The sequence below is a fragment of the Carassius carassius genome, chromosome 7 (assembly GCF_963082965.1).
Source record: "Carassius carassius chromosome 7, fCarCar2.1, whole genome shotgun sequence".
Taxonomy (NCBI): domain Eukaryota; kingdom Metazoa; phylum Chordata; class Actinopteri; order Cypriniformes; family Cyprinidae; genus Carassius; species Carassius carassius.
The window spans coordinates 25016584-25037356 of record NC_081761.1 but is presented as its reverse complement, the minus strand read 5'-3'; the positions used below and the strand labels follow the sequence as shown (position 1 = coordinate 25037356).

The window sequence follows — 20773 nt, the reverse complement described above, 5'->3', positions numbered from 1 at the left end:
TATGGACCAGCTTTAGATATATCTTGCAGCAAATTCATTTCATCATTTTATGCAATACAATTTCTTACAGTACTACTGCTGTTTAAAAATGCTGTTATAGTTGTACTTTTTGTTGCCATGTTGCAGAAGAATTTTTTTTTTTTTTACCACGAGGTATGTGTGAAGGGAGGCTTGAATCTTAATCAATGTAAAATATATTGACTTATAATATGAAAAAAAGGCAAACAAATAAGATTATATAACTAGTAAAGACCGCACTTTAAAATAAATAAATAAAATAGTTGCAGTTAAATTTTTAATCTCTTAATTCGATGTTGTGTCGCCCTTCAACCCGCAGATGGCGATGTTGCATTGCTGCTGATTTTTCGCTCGACTACAGAAACCAAAACTTAACTTGGGTTGGTTTTCTGTGATCATATACCATAATAAGGACAAGACGAGGATAAACATCAGCAAGATAATTTTATTGCATTACTTTTATTATGTGATGATACAGAACACTAATAGAAAATGACATCTATTAAACATAAAATCTAGCTTTCCAGAAATAAAACGGAATATTGCTATATTTCTCAAAACCTCCAATGCATGTCGAAAAAAGCAGTGCATCATTTCACATACCCTAATTAACAAGCTCCATCACTCCCTGCAGGCTTACCGTTCTGAAAAATCAGTGTAATGTTGAGCAAAGAGATAACAAGTACAGAAGTAGTACATGGAACAACAGATGACAAATCCAAGACTTGAGATTGTAATCTAATACTGCTGCAACAGAGGAATTAAAATATCGTGCACTTAATGACTCCGGATTGAAAATGTCTAACTATTCTAAAATACAATTTCACATTTTGTCTAATCTGTACAAATAAATTAGCAAAAGAACAATACTTTAAACAATCCCTACAGATGTCTTGCTTTCCTGCACATGAAGGCAACTCTAAACTACTGCAAAATGACCCCAGAAACACAGCAGTGCTAGTCATTCTTAAGAAAACACACCCCCACAAATGCGAATTGCTTTCTTGTTTCTTCAGCAGAGTCAAAAAGTCAAGCAGTCTATTTTCATACACACACTCCAAGAAAATGTACTTTCAAGTCTCAGCAGGGCAAGTTTCTTGCCAGTTTCAAAGTCTTTTTCTGGTAGCATGTTTAGATCCACCCTAAAAAGTGTTTCACTATTCATAACCAAGACATGAGTTGAACACTTCAGTAAATAAAAAAGCAGAGAGGATCTTTCATATCCATAGCACCTATATACAAACAATCACACATTAAGTTTTCAAACCCACCCTGGGTGCTGGAATCAGAAGCCAAACTGGAAGAAGAAAGCAGGGATACAACAGACGGCCACTATTCAGACAGTACTGAACGTATGTTAAAGGCTGGATTACACTAAATGACTTTTAAAAACAGAATAGATTTTAAAATACTAGGCTTCATTATCTTACTGACTTTGTAAATAGTTACAGAGAAAAACCAGACCGTATATATTAAAAGACTGAGGATCACACAGGGTTGCCATGTCCACCGTTTTCCAGCAGAATTGCTGTTGCTGTGGGAATGGTTCACCCAAAAATGAAAATCAATTTGATGCAAAACATGTATGAATTTCCTTCTTCTGCTGAACATAAAAGAAGATATTCTGAATAATGTGGCTAACAAAATTCTATATACTATGGAATTCAGTAGGGACCAGAAACTCTTTGGCTATCCACATTCTTCAAATTATCTTCCTTTTTGGGAACAACTTGAGGGTGAGCAAATGATAACAGAATTAAAAGTTTATGGTGAATTGTACATTTAAAGATTTGACACATTGTATATATTTATGGTTCGACATTTTATATATATATTCTGAAATGCTTATATTGAAATATTTTAGAACCTGCTCTAGATGTTACGTTTACGTTAAGGGGGAGCTAGTAGGTAACCTTTGAACTCAATTATGAAAACACTTTTATTGTGACTTTTAAGTTGAAATTGTGTATAACGCATAACTGTAACTGTAAAATATGTATTTTAGGGATTATTTTTTTTTATCATATTTGGGATAGGGTTATTGGACTAGTTTTGAGCTAGTTTTTGATTAGTCACTGGTTTAGTTTTGTTTTGCAGACCTGGCAACCCTGCTTTTAAGTCTTTCCGGACACAACAAATGTCCTCAGAGACTACACCTCACTGCAAGGAGACACAGATTTAAACAATATGTGTGTCCTAAATATCAATGTTTGGTATTCTCTTAACTAGTAGAATCAGAATCTGTAAATAAAAAAGCAGTAGTATGTGCTCATAATACACAATTTTCTACGAAACCTTGCTTCGGACGACATACTCGCCCAGACTGTACAAATTGGAGCAAGAGTAGTGTAGTGTATTCCAGACTTTTAGCTAGCATGATTTTTGTATTTATGCATTTATATTTGATATTGTCTCCACATTGTTTCCCTTAAGTAGTATTATTCTTCCTTTGGCAGGCCCTTACTGGCCTCAGCCTCAGCACTGCATTCTGGGAAGTGGGGAGGTGGGGCAGAGTGAGGAGAGGGAAGAGGTGCTGATGGTGCATTGGGGGTTGTTGAGGCTAAAGGCTCAATGGGAGCAGCACTTCTAGAGTCCTCCAGTTGGACGCATGAGCGTCCCTTGTGGGAGCGTAGTCTCTCTGGGTGGGTGGAGGAAGGGCTCTTTCCTGGAGGAGGGGGGCTGCGGTCCTGACGCCGGCGAGAAAGCTGGATGGTTTCCTTATCTAGAGCTGTGTTCTACAGGAGAGACACAATATGTTAATGTTCGAATGAGGTGCACCCACCCAAAAATGGAAAGGAAATTGAAAACAATTCAGTAGGGAAAGAGTAAGTGAGATGAAGTTATGATCTGGGAGGTCAAGAGAGAGATCAGTTTAATCTTAAAGGCACATTGTAAACCCCGCCCATGTCAGACAATTGAACATGACAGAATTTCAGAATTAAGTGTTATATGCTGATAACTTAACCAGATTTTACATTTTAATCTAAAATATTATATGTATTTAATCTCAAGTCTTATAAATAGTCTTGATCTTTAGTATAGAGTTGTTCATTAAAAAATTAAAAAACATAAATGTTCTCAATCTTCTATTTATTTAATAAAACGCACACAAAAAATACACAAATCAATATCATGTTTTGTGTTCTTCAGAAAAGAGGCAGGCACATGAACAACATGTGGGTGAGTAAATGAAGTACATTTTACAAGAACAAAGTAAATTTAGTGTGTCCCTTTAAGCAATAAAGCAAGCTGTTCTGTGTTTTTCCCATAGCTGTAAAAAGAAACATGTTCAAACTAAGACAGTATGCATGACCTGGTTTCACTGAAAAGTCAGTACTATTGATCACATCACAGGTGGGAGAAGACCACCGCAATAAAAGAGACTGGAAAATGGCAGAGAGTGATAAACACCACTGAAGTTCATAACAGAATTAAAGCGAGTCAAGAATTCTCTAAGCTGGCAACTTGCCATGTCTTGTAGACGAAAATGATCATCTTCAGCGATGTTACTGTCACTTTCTACCAGTAAAAGAGTGTATGTGTGAGGAGACAGGCGGGGAGGGAGGAGCATAGCAGTTAGTGTTAGTACATACCATTGCCTTGGAGCTAGTCAAAGGATAGCAATGCCATGGGGAGAGCAGAAGCAGAGGACAGAGACTAGTCTTACTCACAGAGCACATACAGCACAAATTCATACACAACACTAACATAACCTCTAACACTTCAGCTGAGGGACAGCTCACAAGGACTACTTCAGAAACACTCAGTTTGCCTGATTAAAGCAAAATACAGCCACTTAAAGGGACAGTTCACTCAGAAATGAACATTTGGACGTTATTCACCCCCATATGCTTCCAAACACACATGATGCTATTTTTGTTCCGTCAAAAAAAAAAAAAAGCTGTCAAGTTCCCAAAAGGACAATAGGCACTATAAAAAGATATTTATATTTATCTAATTACTGCACTTCGATACAATTTTTAAGTATTTGTTTACTGGAGTATTTTAATTGTGGTAAACTTTTAATTTTATTTCACTACATTCCAAATCATAATAATGTTTTTATTTGTCTACATTTCATAAAAATGTCGTTCCTCGTTGCATTTTGAACTGGAGAAATTGTCATGCCCTACCAGATGTAGCAGTGTTCCATCTTTATTTGACCCTATAAGTCTAGCAATCTCTTTTTGTATTATATTTGTTTTCTTTTTATTAATTATACAATTAACAAAAGCAAAAAGATGCCTCTAACATTAGCTTGCTTTATACTTTTTCTATTTTTCTTTTTATGTATTATATAATTAAAAAAACAACCTTGCTGCGTATACTGCGTTAAGCTAACTGAGGCTTGTTATAGCACTTATATATCATTGCTCTTTTGGTGATTTTGATTGCTTCACACTGTCCTCATTTTAAAGTCACTTTAGATAAAATCATCTGCTAAATGACTAAATGAAAATGTAAGTATAAATTAAACATGTATTTCTTCTTATCAAAGTTACAAAAGTGATTTAGTGATTTTGTTGTTTGATTAACATGAATGACAGACAGCAGGAATGTAGGACTGCTGTCACTTTAAGAGCTGCCTGTATCCAATATACTGTTACACTTGTTTTCATTCTCAGATGTTTGCTTTCACTTAAGACCTAAATAACTGTGTTTATGAGGATACTTGCAAAGACAGCATTTTGACATGTACAAGTGTGTGTATTTAACCATTCAAGGCCTAGAAGCCATCCATTCAATAATCCTGCACTCTATGATCACTGTCTTCACGTGTGCACGCCTCAAGAGTTTCAGACAGAGCGCACGCAAATAGCTAAATTTATTCTCTTTCTATGCTAATTGCATTTTAACAACTTAAAGTCACTCGGTTTTAAACTGCAATGCTTAAAAACACATGCTAATTGTACGTTTTCATGACCACGAGCGCAGCAATGTGAGCATTTAACCGCGACAGAGAGACAATAATCTCTACCAGTTGACACATTTTGGTTAATCGGTTAATTATTTGTGCATTACCATCTGAACAGAGTTTAAAAACTACATAATGTTAAACTAACCAGATTAATGCCCATGTATTTACTCCAATGCCGCAGCAGTTTCAAATAATATAAAAAGTCGTATTCGCGTAGTTCCTCTCAACACATTTAGTAAATCTGTTTTTATATTGTATATTTAGATTTGGCAACATGCAATTCTTTTTTCTAACTTTTATAAACTATCTGGTATATTTTCTTATTTTTGCACACATAAATTATCAGTAATTTTAAGAAGTATTCGTGTATGATGTATATTTAGCAGAATGATAGAGGTACATAAAATTGCACAAAAAAAAAAATTATCAGTTTGTACTTTTAATACTTAAGTATATTAAAAGTCAGTTACTTTTGTACTTTTAGCCATGTAAAATTCAAAAGGAGTCCTTAATACTTTTACTTTCACTTCTGCCTGGAACATACCAAATTATCCATACTGATTTTATTGGTAAAACCTGACAGATCATGGTTAAAATACCCATATGACAATTCTTAAAAAAAATTATAAATAAAAACATATTTGAAATTACATGAGGGTAAACAATTGGCAAAAGCATCATTTTGGGTTGAGCTATTCCTTTCAATTTTGACAATCTTGATTCTTTGGTACATTCCTCAAAAAGCTGGAAAAAAAGGAAAACAAAATAGGGTGTGTTTGTACCCTATTAATACATCTAAATATACTAGCTATTAAAAAAAAGAAAATAAACCATTTAATTGAAAGGAAAAACAAGTAAATCATCATTTTATCTATAAAAAAAATAAAAAAATCTAAATAACTAAATTAAACCTTTCAGTGTACTATTTAATCCAAGGCAATTTTTGTACATAATTATGCATCTCTCTCTCCCGGTCATTAGATTTATTAATTTAAATTATTAAATTACAATACTGCCAGAAGATGGCAGAGTTTCATATTCTCAGTCCTTTGAATTTTTTTTGAGGATCCTGGCAGCTGTCATGAAATAGACTGTCTCTGGATTAGGTAACAGAGAGAGAGAGAAGCCATCGGATTGCAGTGTTAATTTTACAAGCAGTCAGTATTGCATGCACACCAATACAAACCTTTCAGCTAGAGCCCAGAAAGAAACAATATACAGCAATAATGTGCAAAGAAGCCATATGGCACAGAATATAAGCCATTTAAAGAGCCACCATGAACATGGAGTGGAATGAGAAGATGGAAAGACAAAAAGTGGACCAGATCATGGTTGGAACATGAGGTATGGTATGATTGTTGTCTAGAATTAGATGCAACACCAGCAAATGCTAAAAAAGGGGGAGGGAAAAAGAGGCATCAGAGTGCAGAGACTGCTAGAGTTTAGTGTAGTCAAAGAAATCAAGCTCATTAAAAAGAGGTTTAGGTTTGGAGTCATATACCCCATATCCAGTGGTGGACATCACTTTGGGTCTTGGGAGAGCAAGGAAGGGGTGTAGATACAGCCCTGCCCTTACAGATCAAACTGTCAAATGAGATTCACATCAAAACATGTTTAGCCAGAGTCTCTGCTGCTGCTTCTTTCCCAAGCAGAGAAGTGAACAAAAAAGGACCTTTTATTTAATGTTTCAAAAGCTTAGGGTTTTTACAATGTATTTTAAATGAAAATGATGCCATAAACAAATGTTTCCTATACAATGAAGGTCCACTAATATGATACTTATTCATTTTATATCTCCAGCCAGCAGAATCAATGCAGATATATCATGAATATTCAATATAACACTTAGCAATTATTTATACTGAGGTCATCATTTCAAATATTAACCCTTGTGCAGTCTTTGGTCATTTCTGACCAGATAATTTTACATTTAGAATTTTTTTAAATAATAGCTTCACCAGAATGGTACGAAACTTGTTGACTTTTATGACACTTGGTATGGGAACACACACAAAAAAAAAATTGAGGGCATGATTCAAAAAAGCTAAGTGGTCGTGAAAAAAAATAGTCACACTCATGGTCTTCGGTCAAAAATGACCGACCATAGGAAATGAATGCGAAAATACAGAACATTTTTATGTGTACAATCTACAGATCCTCCACAATGCAGTAAAAAATTGCAAAGCAATGAAAGGGTGAAACTCTTAAATATCTAGAGTGCAAAATCAACACACGAACTCACACACACGCGGACACACACTTGTACACACACATACACACCTATGAACTGGTGTGACTGTAACACTGCAACTATGTAAAATAAAATCAATAATTCGACTACAATGCAGTAAAAAAAAGTGGACAGCAAGCAAGAGGTTACACTCTAAAACAAGAGTGTAAAATGGATACATCCACTCACACACTTACACACAATCAGACACACACATATAGAATTATACTTACTCAAATAAACTGGTATATAATATATAATAAATATATATATAATATGTAATAATTTGCCTATATAATCATATAGGCAAAATGAATCAGAAGACTGAAATAAGAGGTTAAAATCAGATCAGACCCAGAAGGATTAAGCTCTGGTAAAGCATTCCTGTTAAAATTTGTAACATTGATATAGAATTGTAATGTTTTGTGTAACAAATGGCTTTCTGTGTTCAGGTTTGAATGTAGTAATAATAATGCAAAAAAACAACACTTCAAATCAACAAATAAAACAACAAAAAATATAAGTCTTTGAGAATGCCTTAATATACATTAAAATCCACAACCTAATAAAAGTAAACAATTATGTATAAAAGCAACTAGGGAGTGGTTACACCATGAAATTACAGGTTTTTATTTATTTTTTGCTCTCACCAGGAGGTGCTATTCTGCCTTCAAAAATTGGATTTTAAAGGCCTAGTCTCTTTTTTAATCTGAAATACTGCATTAATAAAAAAAAAAAAAGAAAGTAAAAATTGTTAAAGAAAATGTGTTTAGTACTATTTTCAATGGGAAAAATTTATCATAATTATTGCATAAATATTAATTCTTTCAAAATACAAAAGAAAAAAGATTATTGAACAGAAATATATTTGATTGATTTTACTGAAGAAAAAAAATATATATTTCAGATGTCCAGTCACTTTTGCCCTTGGGGACCATGAGTGTGACTCTCAAATGGGGAGCGCACAAGAGTTCAGAGGTGGAAAGAGTACAAAAATATTCTACTCAAGTAAAAGTACCATTACATTAATGAAATTTTACTTAAGTACAAGTAAAAGTACCAGTCTAAAAATCTACTCAAGTAAAAGTAAAAAGTAGCTCATTTAAAATTTACTCAGAGTAAAAATTACTTAGTTACATTTTAACAGTGGGAGGGAGTCAAAAATGGGACAGGCCAAGGGTGTCAAACTCAGTTCCTGGAGGGCCACAGTCCTGCACAGTTTAGATATAACCCTAATTAAACACACCTGATCCAGCTAATCTAATCATTTAGGTTTATTTGAAAACTACATGATATGTGTGCTGGAGCAGGGTTAGAACTAAACTCTGCAGGGCTACGGCCCTCCAGGAACTGAGTTTTTACACCCCTGGGATAGGTCTATTAATCTCAAACTACAACCCGAATTCCGGAAAAGTTGGGACGTTTTTAAAATTTTAATAAAATGAAAACTAAAGGAATTTCAAATCACATGAGCCAATATTTTATTCACAATAGAACATAGATAACATAGCAAATGTTTAAACTGAGAAATTTTACACTTTTATCCACTTAATTAGCTCATTTAAAATTTAATGCCTGCTACAGGTCTCAAAAAAGTTGGCACGGGGGCAACAAATGGCTAAAAAAGCAAGCAGTTTTGAAAAGATTCAGCTGGGAGAACATCTAGTGATTAATTAAGTTAATTGATATCAGGTCTGTAACATGATTAGCGATAAAAGCTTTGTCTTAGAGAAGCAGAGTCTCTCAGAAGTAAAGATGGGCAGAGGCTCTCCAATCTGTGAAAGACTGCGTAAAAAAATTGTGGAAAACTTTAAAAACAATGTTCCTCAACGTCAAATTGCAAAGGCTTTGCAAATCTCAACATCTACAGTGCATAACATCATCAAAAGATTCAGAGAAACTGGAGAAATCTCTGTGCGTAAGGGACAAGGCCGGAGACCTTTATTGGATGCCCGTGGTCTTCGGGCTCTCAGACGACACTGCATCACTCATCGGCATGATTGTGTCAATGACATTACTAAATGGGCCCAGGAATACTTTCAGAAACCACTGTCGGTAAACACAATCCGCCGTGCCATCAGCAGATGCCAACTAAAGCTCTATCATGCAAAAAGGAAGCCATATGTGGACATGGTCCAGAAGCGCCGTCGTGTCCTGTGGGCCAAGGCTCATTTAAAATGGACTATTTCAAAGTGGAATAGTGTTTTATGGTCAGACGAGTCCAAATTTGACATTCTTGTTGGAAATCATGGACGCCGTGTCCTCCGGGCTAAAGAGGAGGGAGACCTTCCAGCATGTTATCAGCGTTCAGTTCAAAAGCCAGCATCTCTGATGGTATGGGGGTGCATAAGTGCATACGGTATGGGCAGCTTGCATGTTTTGGAAGGCTCTGTGAATGCTGAAAGGTATATAAAGGTTTTAGAGCAACATATGCTTCCCTCCAAACAACGTCTATTTCAGGGAAGGCCTTGTTTATTTCAGCAGGACAATGCAAAACCACATACTGCAGCTATAACAACAGCATGGCTTCGTCGTAGAAGAGTCCGGGTGCTAACCTGGCCTGCCTGCAGTCCAGATCTTTCACCTATAGAGAACATTTGGCGCATCATTAAACGGAAAATACGTCAAAGACGACCACGAACTCTTCAGCAGCTGGAAATCTATATAAGGCAAGAATGGGACCAAATTCCAACAGCAAAACTCCAGCAACTCATAGCCTCAATGCCCAGACGTCTTCAAACTGTTTTGAAAAGAAAAGGAGATGCTACACCATGGTAAACATGCCCCGTCCCAACTATTTTGAGACCTGTAGCAGAAATCAAAATTGAAATGAGCTCATTTTGTGCATAAAATTGTAAACTTTCTCAGTTTAAACATTTGCTATGTTATCTATGTTCTATTGTGAATAAAATATTGGCTCATGTGATTTGAAAGTCTTTTAGTTTTCATTTTATTAAAATTTAAAAAACGTCCCAACTTTTCCGGAATTCGGGTTGTAGTTGTTTTTAATTAAAGGAATCAGTTATTTAGAATAATAAAACATTTGGGCTGTTGCCAGGGAAATCTGTATCAACAAACTCATCTTTTAATGCAGAGGAAATGCAGAAGATTCATTGGAAGTGGCATTTAGATGTATTACACTGTTTAGTGCTGGACAAGAATGCATTTAACCTGCAGTTACAAATGCATGAATAATGTTTTGATATACAAGACATAAAATGTTGAATACTCATTTGAAATGATAAGAAATTAATTATTTTAAAAAATCAAAAGATACTTTAAATGTGAAATTAAAATGGCCAGTATGTGTCAGCAAGTCACTGTTAATAAGTCAGTCATTGCGATTGAACCGAGTCATTTAAACGTTTGATTCATTCAGAAACGAAACACTGTCACGTTGCTCAGAGACGCAAAACTGTGCTTTGGTGGCTGTGTTTGGAATTATTTTCTGTTGTAGAAATAGAGCTAAAAAGGCAATATGGTGTCTAAAACGCAAGTCTCTTAATTAACTTGTTTACTGAACTGTTATATATAAGTATGTATATATTCATGATGATTTTTGGAGGAAAAGATGGCATTCTTTGTGTGATTTTGATTTAATATATGAAATTATATAAATATGTGAATTTTCTGCCCCTATATCTTCAATTTTGTGATCATTCTAAATGCATTTTAGGAGACTGAATCACACAGTGAAAGAACGCACTATAAATGCGCGCGCACATCATTAAAACAAAAATAGCACACTCCTCACCACTGTCTTTTTGGCTAATTTGTGCAAAACCTCTTGCTAAAATGTCAAAGCTTCATTTTAACCACCAATGCAACGATGCAATTATTTAGCTTACCTCTACATTCTTGCGCAGGGTTGATGTCTTGTCGAGATTTTATAAGCTGCTAGTTTGGTCTTCCTAAGCAAGTACAGCTCACACTGCATAATAGAGCATACATATGGCCAGGGGTTCACTTCATTTCCTTCAGTTAAACTTCAGAATATGACAGGGTTTCGTTTTCAGCGGTGTCTGCACCACTAACGCCTGTTTTTTCCGTCTGCATCTTTCTTGTGATTTTAGCGCCAGTTTGCCCTCCTGCCAGTGGCGGCTGGTGAAAATTATGTTAGGTGGGGCTGTCATATTCGGTTATTTTAAATAGCTTGGCCTTGGTAACCATGGGACACCAGGTCTTATAGCATTGTGGCTCCCAGGTTGTGGAATGCTTTTGCTCAAGACGTCTGTCAAGCATTCACCCTTTTCTCCTTCAAAACCTTTTTTTTTTGTCTGAATATTACTCTTTAGCTCAGAATCTTTAAATTTTACCTTATTATTAATGTTTATGTTACTTGCTTGAATCTTTAACCTAACTTTGTAACTGAACTCTGTATATTTATATCTGCCCTTGGTATGTCTATCTTTGATGTTGAGGTTTATTTAGTTCAATTCCTTAACCTAGGCCTATATTGTAAAGCGACTTTGTTGGAAAGGCTATATAAATAAAAAAATCCTATTATAATTAATAACCACCCAGGATACCAGTGCTCTGTGAAAAGTAATTATTTAATGCCAATATTAAAAGGTTGAGGCATTTTTGCACAAAAACAAACATATTGCACAAACTTTCTATTTGCATTTGAAATTTAACTCAAACAAAATACTTAGTCATTAATTAGCTGATTAAATACAACTATTACCTGCAACAATTTTGAGTGATTTCAAACAAATGTGAAAGGGCCCTAGCGCCCTCTATTGGCCAGCCGCCCCTGCCTCCTGCCCATTATTTACTGCCGTTGTTTCCAGTGAGCGATTTATTTTTTTTATTTTTATTTTTTTTTACTCAGTAATTAATGTGTTTTAAAATTTAGCGAAGTACAATACTTCAATCAAAATATACTTAAGTAAAAGTAAAATTACAAATTTAAAAAATTACTTTAAAAAGTATTGGTACACAAAAAAGCTACTCAATTACAGTAACGCGAGTAAATGTAATTCGTTACTTTCCACCTCTGCAAGAGTTTAAAATGAAATTTCCTTTCTGCATAATGGGGTCAAGTCCAAACAATGAATGACAGTTAGTATTCTTGACCATGGCAATGCAGACAAGATGAAGACCAGTGACAACACTGAAAACACCACATTAGCAGAGACAAACACCTTAATGACAGTGAATAGAACTGAGACACAAGTCTGGCAGTGAGGGGTTATGGTGCAGTGAACTGGGATGGGAATTTAATAAGACATGAAGGTGGAAATGGCTGAAAATGCTTCACTCATGTCTGCCTCTGAGCTCATAAAGAACATTCTGCCAAGCAATAAAGGGATTATGATAAGTCCTTCAGCGATTTTCAAGCACTATGGAGAGCTATACTGACCACACTTTTTCCCCCAATTTGCTTGGTCCTGTATTTAACATATCTTTTCTAATATATGTATCCAAATCAGCATATTAGAATGATTTTTGAAGGATCATGTGACATTGTAGTAATTGCTACTGAAAATTCAGTTTTGCATTTTAAAATACATCCATCGATTTATTTTAAATAGTGAAAATTTCTCTGTAATTATATTACTGTTATTGCTGTATTTTTAATCAAGTAAATGCAGCCTTAAAAGATGTTACATTAAAAACATATCAAATTATTTGGAAAAAAAATACAATAGACAAAATCTAATGACTTATAGTCATTGAATGTGAGCATAAAAACCAGCATACTCAAATATATACAAAAACATATGTATTTGGTTCGCTCTCTTATGGATTATAGGTAATGTCGTTTTTATACATCAATTTAGCTATTAAACACAAATATTTAAAGAGATTTTCAAAAGCTGATTCACACTACTCATGGTATGTCTGAAAGCTTTATACATTATGGAGATATGGAGAAAGTGAATGGGCTGCTTTCTCATGTCCAAATTCATAGCTCTGGCATATTTTGTCCTGCGCTTGCTTACAATGCAATAATCTCTAATATTTCCTGAGATTTAGCAGTTATGTAAGTCATGAGCTCAGAGGGAGACAAACTGATTGATTTGATGCTGGTGTCCACAGTGGCTATAAATTCAGTGACGGCTATGCTTCGGAATTATTTGTAATCCAAATGACTAAACATTAGGGGCCGAGAGGATGACATTGGTTATTTTTTAAGCGTAGAATATTAACAGACGACAGCAGCTGCAGTTATGATGTGCAGACTGTTTCTCTTGTGTGAGTGTGTGTGCTCACCACAATAACAGAGACTCCAGGGGAAGTGTTGCTCTGCTTCTGCACAGAGTTAAAGTGCTTTTTGAGTTTACCTGCCACCTCCATCTTCATATTGTTTTCCATTGCAGCATCCTCCTGTTGGTTATTGAAGTGGATTAGGATAGGCCAATCTAATGGTGAGCAATATTACTGTTCTCCAGAGAATTCAGACTAAATTGTGGGTTTCAGTTTGAAAAATAATCAAAATGTTTTATGAGTGAATGTGTGGGTGAATCCCTTGTGGCCAATCTGGCTACTTTACATGCAATAATGTCCATAAATACATTAGGTGTATTATATTTTATAAATTGAAATCTGATACTGTAATGTAGCACATGCATTACCTAAGTCACACATACACGAAGCACTCAACCTTTTCACACACATTTACCGTGACCCAGGGGTGAGACAGCACATCCTCCGCTGTGTATCTGGCCTCCACATTCACCTGCAGCATGTGACCAATCAACTCCTGTACACGACACACCATGATCATATTTTCAGTAAAAGATCATATCTTCAAGACAGTTTTCTACATTTTTAGCATTAAAACAGAAAAGGTACCAAAGGTATTTGTGCTTAAAGCTAAGGAATTATGGTAAGTTTCAGAAAAGGGCCTTTAGTTTGTAATTTAGCTTGTAAGACATTAGTCTAAAGGTTCTTTCACACTGGACGCGATTTTGACGCGCGAATAATTCACGCGATGGTTTTATTTTTTGATCAGCTGTTTGTGTAATGAGTGCTTTCACACCGAACGCGAATGTGCTGAGGCGAAAAAACGACTTTTATTTTTTTCGCTTCGATGTCGATTTTCTTTTACTTTTGAGGCGACAAAAAGGCTTCAGCCAATCACATACAAGGAAACAAAGGTGACGTCACAGCAAAAATGACAGATCTTCTGATTACTTGTGTGTGTGTTCTATGGGCTGATGTTTTTAAGAGGACAGCTCACCTTAAGCAGACTGCCAGACGCTGCTCCGGATCAATTGGTTCCCTGAAGTTTGTGGTTTGTCTCGTCAGATGCGGTGCCACTATCTGAAGGAGCTCCTCGAATTGTCCCACAGACATCCGAAAGTAAGTGCGGAACCGGCCATGATAAAGTTTTAGCTCCTGTACAAGATTGGCATACTCCCCTTCAGACTCTCTGTTCTTTAGGACTGGGTGCACCCAAAACCTTCTTTTCTGTCTTTTAAAGAAGATGAAAAGCTCGTCTTCACTGGATGATGATGTTGAAGTGTCCATTTTCTCAACTGTCGGCGCGAAAGTTTTGGAATGTTGAAGCTCTCTGAACGTCACAGACATCGCAAATTCGCGACGCGGCTGATGTGAATGGTTTTGACGCGAACTATTCGCACGCGAACTATTCGCTTTTTCGTTTCGCATCCGGTGTGAAAGGGCCTTAAGTGAGACATTTAGTCTCAATCTTTCCTTTTCAAAATCTGAATTAGAATTTTGATAGAAATTATGACACATGGGGCTTATTTAAGACCAGACAAAGGAGATACTGGCCTGATTTCCAGTAAAAAGACCATTAAGATGATCTAAAAAAGGTCCTGTGCTTGTCCACATTTGCATGCACAGCAAAAATTCTGTCATCAATTTGCAGAGAAAGATGTTAGAAACCCAGCACGCAAAACAGTTCTAAAGCTGGATGGGGCGAATGTGAGAGGAGGAGGATGTGACTGAGATGATATAATGATGCGAGTAGGATGAAACCGAGTAGGGTGCAGTCAGAATTGAGAACAGCATAAAGAATGAAGGATGTCGAGATAAATAAGTGAAGGTGAGACAGTGTGTTTTGAAGCATGCTAAAGGAATAGCTCTGGCCAAAAATGAACAAATTTACTTAAGCCTCAGGTCATTCAAGATATATATGAGTTTGATTCTTCATCCGAACATATTTGGAGAATTTTAGCATTACATCAGTTGCTGCTGCTCGGCAGTGAATGGGTGCCGTCAGAATGAGAGTTCAAACAGCTGATAAAAACATTATAATAATCCACAAGTAATACGCAGTCCAGTCCATCAATGAATGTCTTGCGAAATGAAAAAAAATGTTTGTAAGAAACAGCTCTGGAGAAAGCAATATCATGAATAGAGGACTTGCATTTTAGCTGAAAGCTATGCATTGAGTATAAAAACAATTATGGATTTATTACAAACATTCATCTTTTTGCCTCACTGTGGAGTTGGGTGGATTATTTGTCGATCATTCTGATGTTTTTATCAACTCATTCTGACGGCACCCATTTACAGCAGAGGATCCATTGGTGAGGAAGTGATGTCATGCTAAATTACTCCAAATCTGTCCCGATAAAGAAACAAACTCATCTATGTCTTGAATGGCCAGTGGGTGAGATCATTTCTTGCAAATTCGACATTTTAAGAAAAACTTAAGTTCCTTTTAGTGTTTTACTCCTTGAAATATTGTCATGATATGTTTGTCTGTACTCACTTTAGCAGAATCTGTGATATTGTCCCAAAAGGGTGATGGGAAATCTAAACGCCCCATCAGGATCTGATCAAATAGGTCCTCCTGGAGGTTATTCTCACTACAAAAACAAATGGCAAGCACAAAGACAATTAAAACATACATTTAATCTACAACAACTGCTGAGTACAATATATACAAAACATCAGCAATATGAACAACATGAGACTAAACATTCGATTTTAAACACGGTTGTTTATTAACATGAAAGACTGAGCAGGTATTATAGTGGTACCTGCGGAACGGTGGGAAGCCACATAGGAGGATGTAGGTAATTACTCCAGCTGCCCAGATGTCCACTTTTAGCCCGTATCTGAGGTGATGCCCAAACAGGAAGACACAGTTAATAACATTCAGCCCCCAGCATTTTAAAGGCTATTAAACAGCTACTCATGCCTCCATAGCAATATCCCTTCAAAAAACAATGATAATCAGCGATTCTTACCCTGACTCTGCTATGATTTCTGGGGCAACATAAGTGGGGGTTCCACAAACAGTGTACAGTGGCCCTTCAACCACTGTGGCCAAGCCAAAATCACCCAACTTTAAGGACTTTGTACCATTAGGATACTCACACACCTACAACACACATATAATGAAAGGCAAAAGGATTCTTTTAATCAATTTACATTCTTTCCTTGACATACCGTAAGTCCTTTTTATATGTACCAAGTGCAAAGTTGTTTAGTTTGTTGAAATACAAAGTTTTGTATTTCTGTACTGCTGTGTATGTGTTGTATTTTTCGGATTTATTGTCACTGTGCAAGGTGTGGAGGTGTATATACCTGTATATTGCATATTTAATGTCTCTTTTGACGGTTGTCTGTGTATATGTGCATACCAGCAGATTCTCAGGTTTGATGTCTCGATGGACAATACACATCCGGTGCAGATATCTGAGGGCTGCCGCCAGGTTGAATACCATTACACTAGCATCTCGTTCAGTGTATTTTGTTGAGGAGGTGATTGAATCAAACAGATCTCCACCCTGAAACACACAGATGTCAATACAAACAACAAAAAATCTCTATCTCTGTATTTTGCATAAAACACACTTTAACCTAGAGGTAACAAACATGTTTCTGCCTTTATATGGGGCCAAGAGTATAATATTGAATGCAGCTATTTAGTGCAATGTAGCTGACAACAATACACAACATTTACAATGCATTTAACTTTCCTATAAATTCAGGGTACATCTGAGTTTATATTATATTATATTATATTATATTATATTATATTATATTATATTATATTATATTATATTATATTATATTATATTATATTATATTATATTATATTATATTATATTATATTATATTATATTATATTATATTATATTATATTATATTATATTATATTATTTAGGATATTATTTCGCTTTGTTTTCATTTATACATGCACTACAGGTCAAAAGTAAAAATGTTACAAAAGATCAAATGATTTATGATATATGATATGATAAATACTGAAAATATATAGTAAAAAAATACACATTTATGAATTGTAGTGTCTGAAATAAAAACAAAATAAATATGAAATTATACATTGAAAAATCGAAGAGTTACATATAATATTAACGTTTAGAAGTTTCAGAAGCTTTATATTTTATAAAAGAATATGAAAACAAATGTTGCTGTCAGTGTAAACTGATGAATCATGCACAATAAGACCAGAATTAATTATCAAGTAAAAATAGCATAATTTTTTTTAATGTTGTCTTTAGTGTAGTGTGGTGAGAAGTGTGCAATGTTGAGAGATATATAAACTGTGGTGACTAACAAACAGTACCTTCACAAGTTCCATGACTAGATAGAGCTCAGTGGGCGTATCCACCTCCTCAATCAGCATGATGATATTAGGATGCTTAACACGCCTCAACACTGCCACTTCACTCTCGATCAGGTGCTCCTGTGTGTTCAAAGCATGTGTCACAACAAATTCCCAACCGTTAAAGCAACTCTCAGCAGTCTTTTGTCTTCAGCTGCCAAGGCATAAATCTGCATGAATTCCTAAGGTTTGCTCTTGCAGGAAAACAGGCAAACAGGAAACTAACTTCCTCGGTTAAAGCGCAGGCTAAAATTAGATTATGAGACATTGGCCAAAAACTCTAATATGTTATGCTGTTTGCATATCATGCATACAGTGCATGGCCCAAAGTATGTGAACACCCCTTCTAAATAACTGGTCTTGCTGTTCCAGTAATTCTAGTGAAAATAATTCAAATTTTAGCAGCATACAATGACATTACAACTTTGTTGCAACAGTTTGAGAAGACAATTTACCATTCCAATAAAAGGATTTACACCTCTAGGATAAATTGGGTCTCATCTGTAGACCTTTTCTCTCATGACTTGCAAAAACTGCAGCATGCTGGATAGATGGCAATCCATAAAAGATCTAATCAGCCACATTAAATGGACCAAACATTTCAGACCACTGAGGCATAAATCATTTGCATTGCAATAACCCAACTTTACAGCCAGTGCTCAAAACTCATAAGCAGCTATAACCGCATTGTCATAAGGATAAAATATATGTATTACCAATAAAAAACAATGATAAATGTCTCATGGATGGTAAGGAATATTTATGCCTGTTGTTTTCTCAGTTCACGCTCTCCATTGGCTAGCTGGTGTTGCAAAAATTTGTTAAGTTCAACTCACTTTGCCTCTGCATTTGATTTTATCAATGATCTTCAGTGCAAACTCCTTTCCAGTGGATCTATGGAAAGATACAGAACAACAGATGGAGGTTAATGATGGTTTGTTTTGAGTGCATTTAAAGTGGATGTCATTTGAGAGCACAAGAGATCTTCCTTTGAACATTTTAGCCTAAAAATACAAGCAGGAAAACTGAATCTAGACGTAGACAGTATTCTTTATGCATTTTAATCAGTGCTCATGACAATAACAAGCTTAGAATGGAAAACAAACAAACTGCAACACAATTTAACTGACCCAAAGAGCCATTTTATCTTTTTCGGACAGAAAAAAACATCTTGTAACAAGTCATTTTCTTACCGTTCGACACACTCCTTTACCACAGCAAAGTTCCCATCACCTATAACTTTGCCAATTTTGTACTTGTCCATAATTGTGGAAGCAGCTAGGTTCCTGTTTCCATTAACTAAAGGGAACAAACCAATGCATTTAACACATCAGACTGAAAGAATATCATTTTCATACCACATGATCAAAACTAAGGTGAAAACAATGAGGAAGGGGAATGTTTCGTAAAATCCCCAAATAACAAATTAGCCCCAACATCCGCAGCCAACAGTTTAAATTTGGTTAGTGCACTATGCAGAAAATTGCTGAAGGTCATTCTGACTCATGTGCTGCTGAGCAGGGACATTTGCTCATACACTGCCACCACAGTGTGTGAAAGTGTGGGAGAGTGTGTAGTGGAGCGCCTGAGCAAATGTGGCACAGAGTGGCATGTGTCAGCACTTTCAGTGCCAAACCTTGTCATACCCCTGAAATGCCCTTTGGGGACTTCTGGGCTTGAAACACAGTAAGATCCAAGGTGAGTGAGTGTATGAAAGTGATTCGTTTCAGGTGGATGTTTACCTTCAGGGCTCACACTGTTGTTGAGTTGTTGGGGAGTCTCTGAGGAGCCATTCACATTGGTTGCAGAGGAGTGATGTGCAGGAATCTGCAAACAGAGACAAAATAAGTCAAAAGACCTTAAACATTTAGAACTCATTAAAAGCACTATATATATGTTTTATTTACATACTACAGTGATAGGGCTGGGCGATATAACAACAACAACAACAACAAAGTATGATATTTATTCTGTTGATATGAAATTTATTAAGTGAGTGATTTTTTTTCCTAATCAAAAGAACCATTAAATCAACCAAACATCAAATGTAGCCCAGCATAAGTGTATTTAGTAGTAAGTAAAAGTATTCAAGACAGGGCCTTAACCATCATAGACATTATTTAGATTTATAGTTCATCAATATAGGTTTTTTAAATGACAAATTCTTAAACATTTACATTTGCTACTATATATGTTTTATATATATACATACATACGCACGCACGCGCGCACACACACACACACACACACGCACACACGCACACACACACACACACACACTTACACAAGGCTTCTTTCAAAAACATTAAAAAATTTACTGTCCCCAAACAATTGTGTATTTTTACTAAAAATAAAACTACAGTGAACATTTTCTGAGTGATTTTAAGTATTAGTTTGATTAAGTAATTTAGATGAATTTCATAAAATATCATAAAACAAGCTTTTCCTGGAACAGGTGAAGCTGCATTTTTGTTGAATGTGCTTTAAATATGAATATTCATTATTGGTAAAAAAATAAAAAAATAAATAATTCACATGTACTACCTTCCTGATACACAAATCCATATTCCTGGCAAGTAAACACATGCTATTATAAGCATTAAAAGATAAAATATCAAATAGTAAAATACATTTTGGAAAAGTATGCATTATTACCTTATTTCACTCATTTCATTACATCAAGACTAACAGAATATATCACTTTTTATGAGTGTAAATGTTTCTGTGTCTTTTACTGCATATACAAAAGATTAACATTTCACAGATATTAAAATGTCTTAACAGTCAACACGGTGAGTGATACAAGGATTGCAAAACAAGCCAATGTCCAAATAAAAAAAAAACAGCTAAAAGCATTGTGATATTTATAACCAAATCATCACAAATCATGAAAGCTTATTATATTGCCCAGCCCTGATAAAAACAAAAGCAATGTGAACTGGTTATACTGTAGCAGCTATGCGATTATACTAAACCTTCACATAAAGCATAATATTTATAATCGATAATACAATGCCATCTGACACTGAGCGTCATCCTTAGTGAAATA

The 20773-nt window shown here is 35.4% G+C and overlaps 1 protein-coding gene across 9 annotated transcripts in view; it reads right to left on the bottom strand.

Moving 5' to 3' along the window:
* Window positions 1–443: 443 nt before the first annotated feature.
* LOC132143772 (serine/threonine-protein kinase DCLK2-like) overlaps window positions 444–20773 on the bottom strand; it is a 54534-nt gene continuing 34204 nt past the window's right edge. For 4 of the 9 annotated variants that reach the window (XM_059554287.1, XM_059554285.1, XM_059554290.1 and 1 more), the window contains 11 exons: window positions 19467–19551; window positions 18918–19023; window positions 18561–18618; window positions 17686–17805; window positions 16736–16882; window positions 16340–16473; window positions 16130–16207; window positions 15859–15955; window positions 13789–13875; window positions 13386–13499; window positions 444–2753 (listed from right to left, as the gene is read on the bottom strand). In XM_059554287.1, the coding sequence (XP_059410270.1) occupies window positions 2457–2753; window positions 13386–13499; window positions 13789–13875; window positions 15859–15955; window positions 16130–16207; window positions 16340–16473; window positions 16736–16882; window positions 17686–17805; window positions 18561–18618; window positions 18918–19023; window positions 19467–19551 (1323 nt within the window). In that variant the 3' untranslated portion in view covers window positions 444–2456. Of the gene's footprint in view, window positions 2754–6437; window positions 6521–13385; window positions 13500–13788; window positions 13876–15858; window positions 15956–16129; window positions 16208–16339; window positions 16474–16735; window positions 16883–17685; window positions 17806–18560; window positions 18619–18917; window positions 19024–19466; window positions 19552–20773 lie in introns of all 9 variants that reach the window. The other 5 variants (XM_059554286.1, XM_059554291.1, XM_059554289.1 and 2 more) reach the window with 3 other exon arrangements.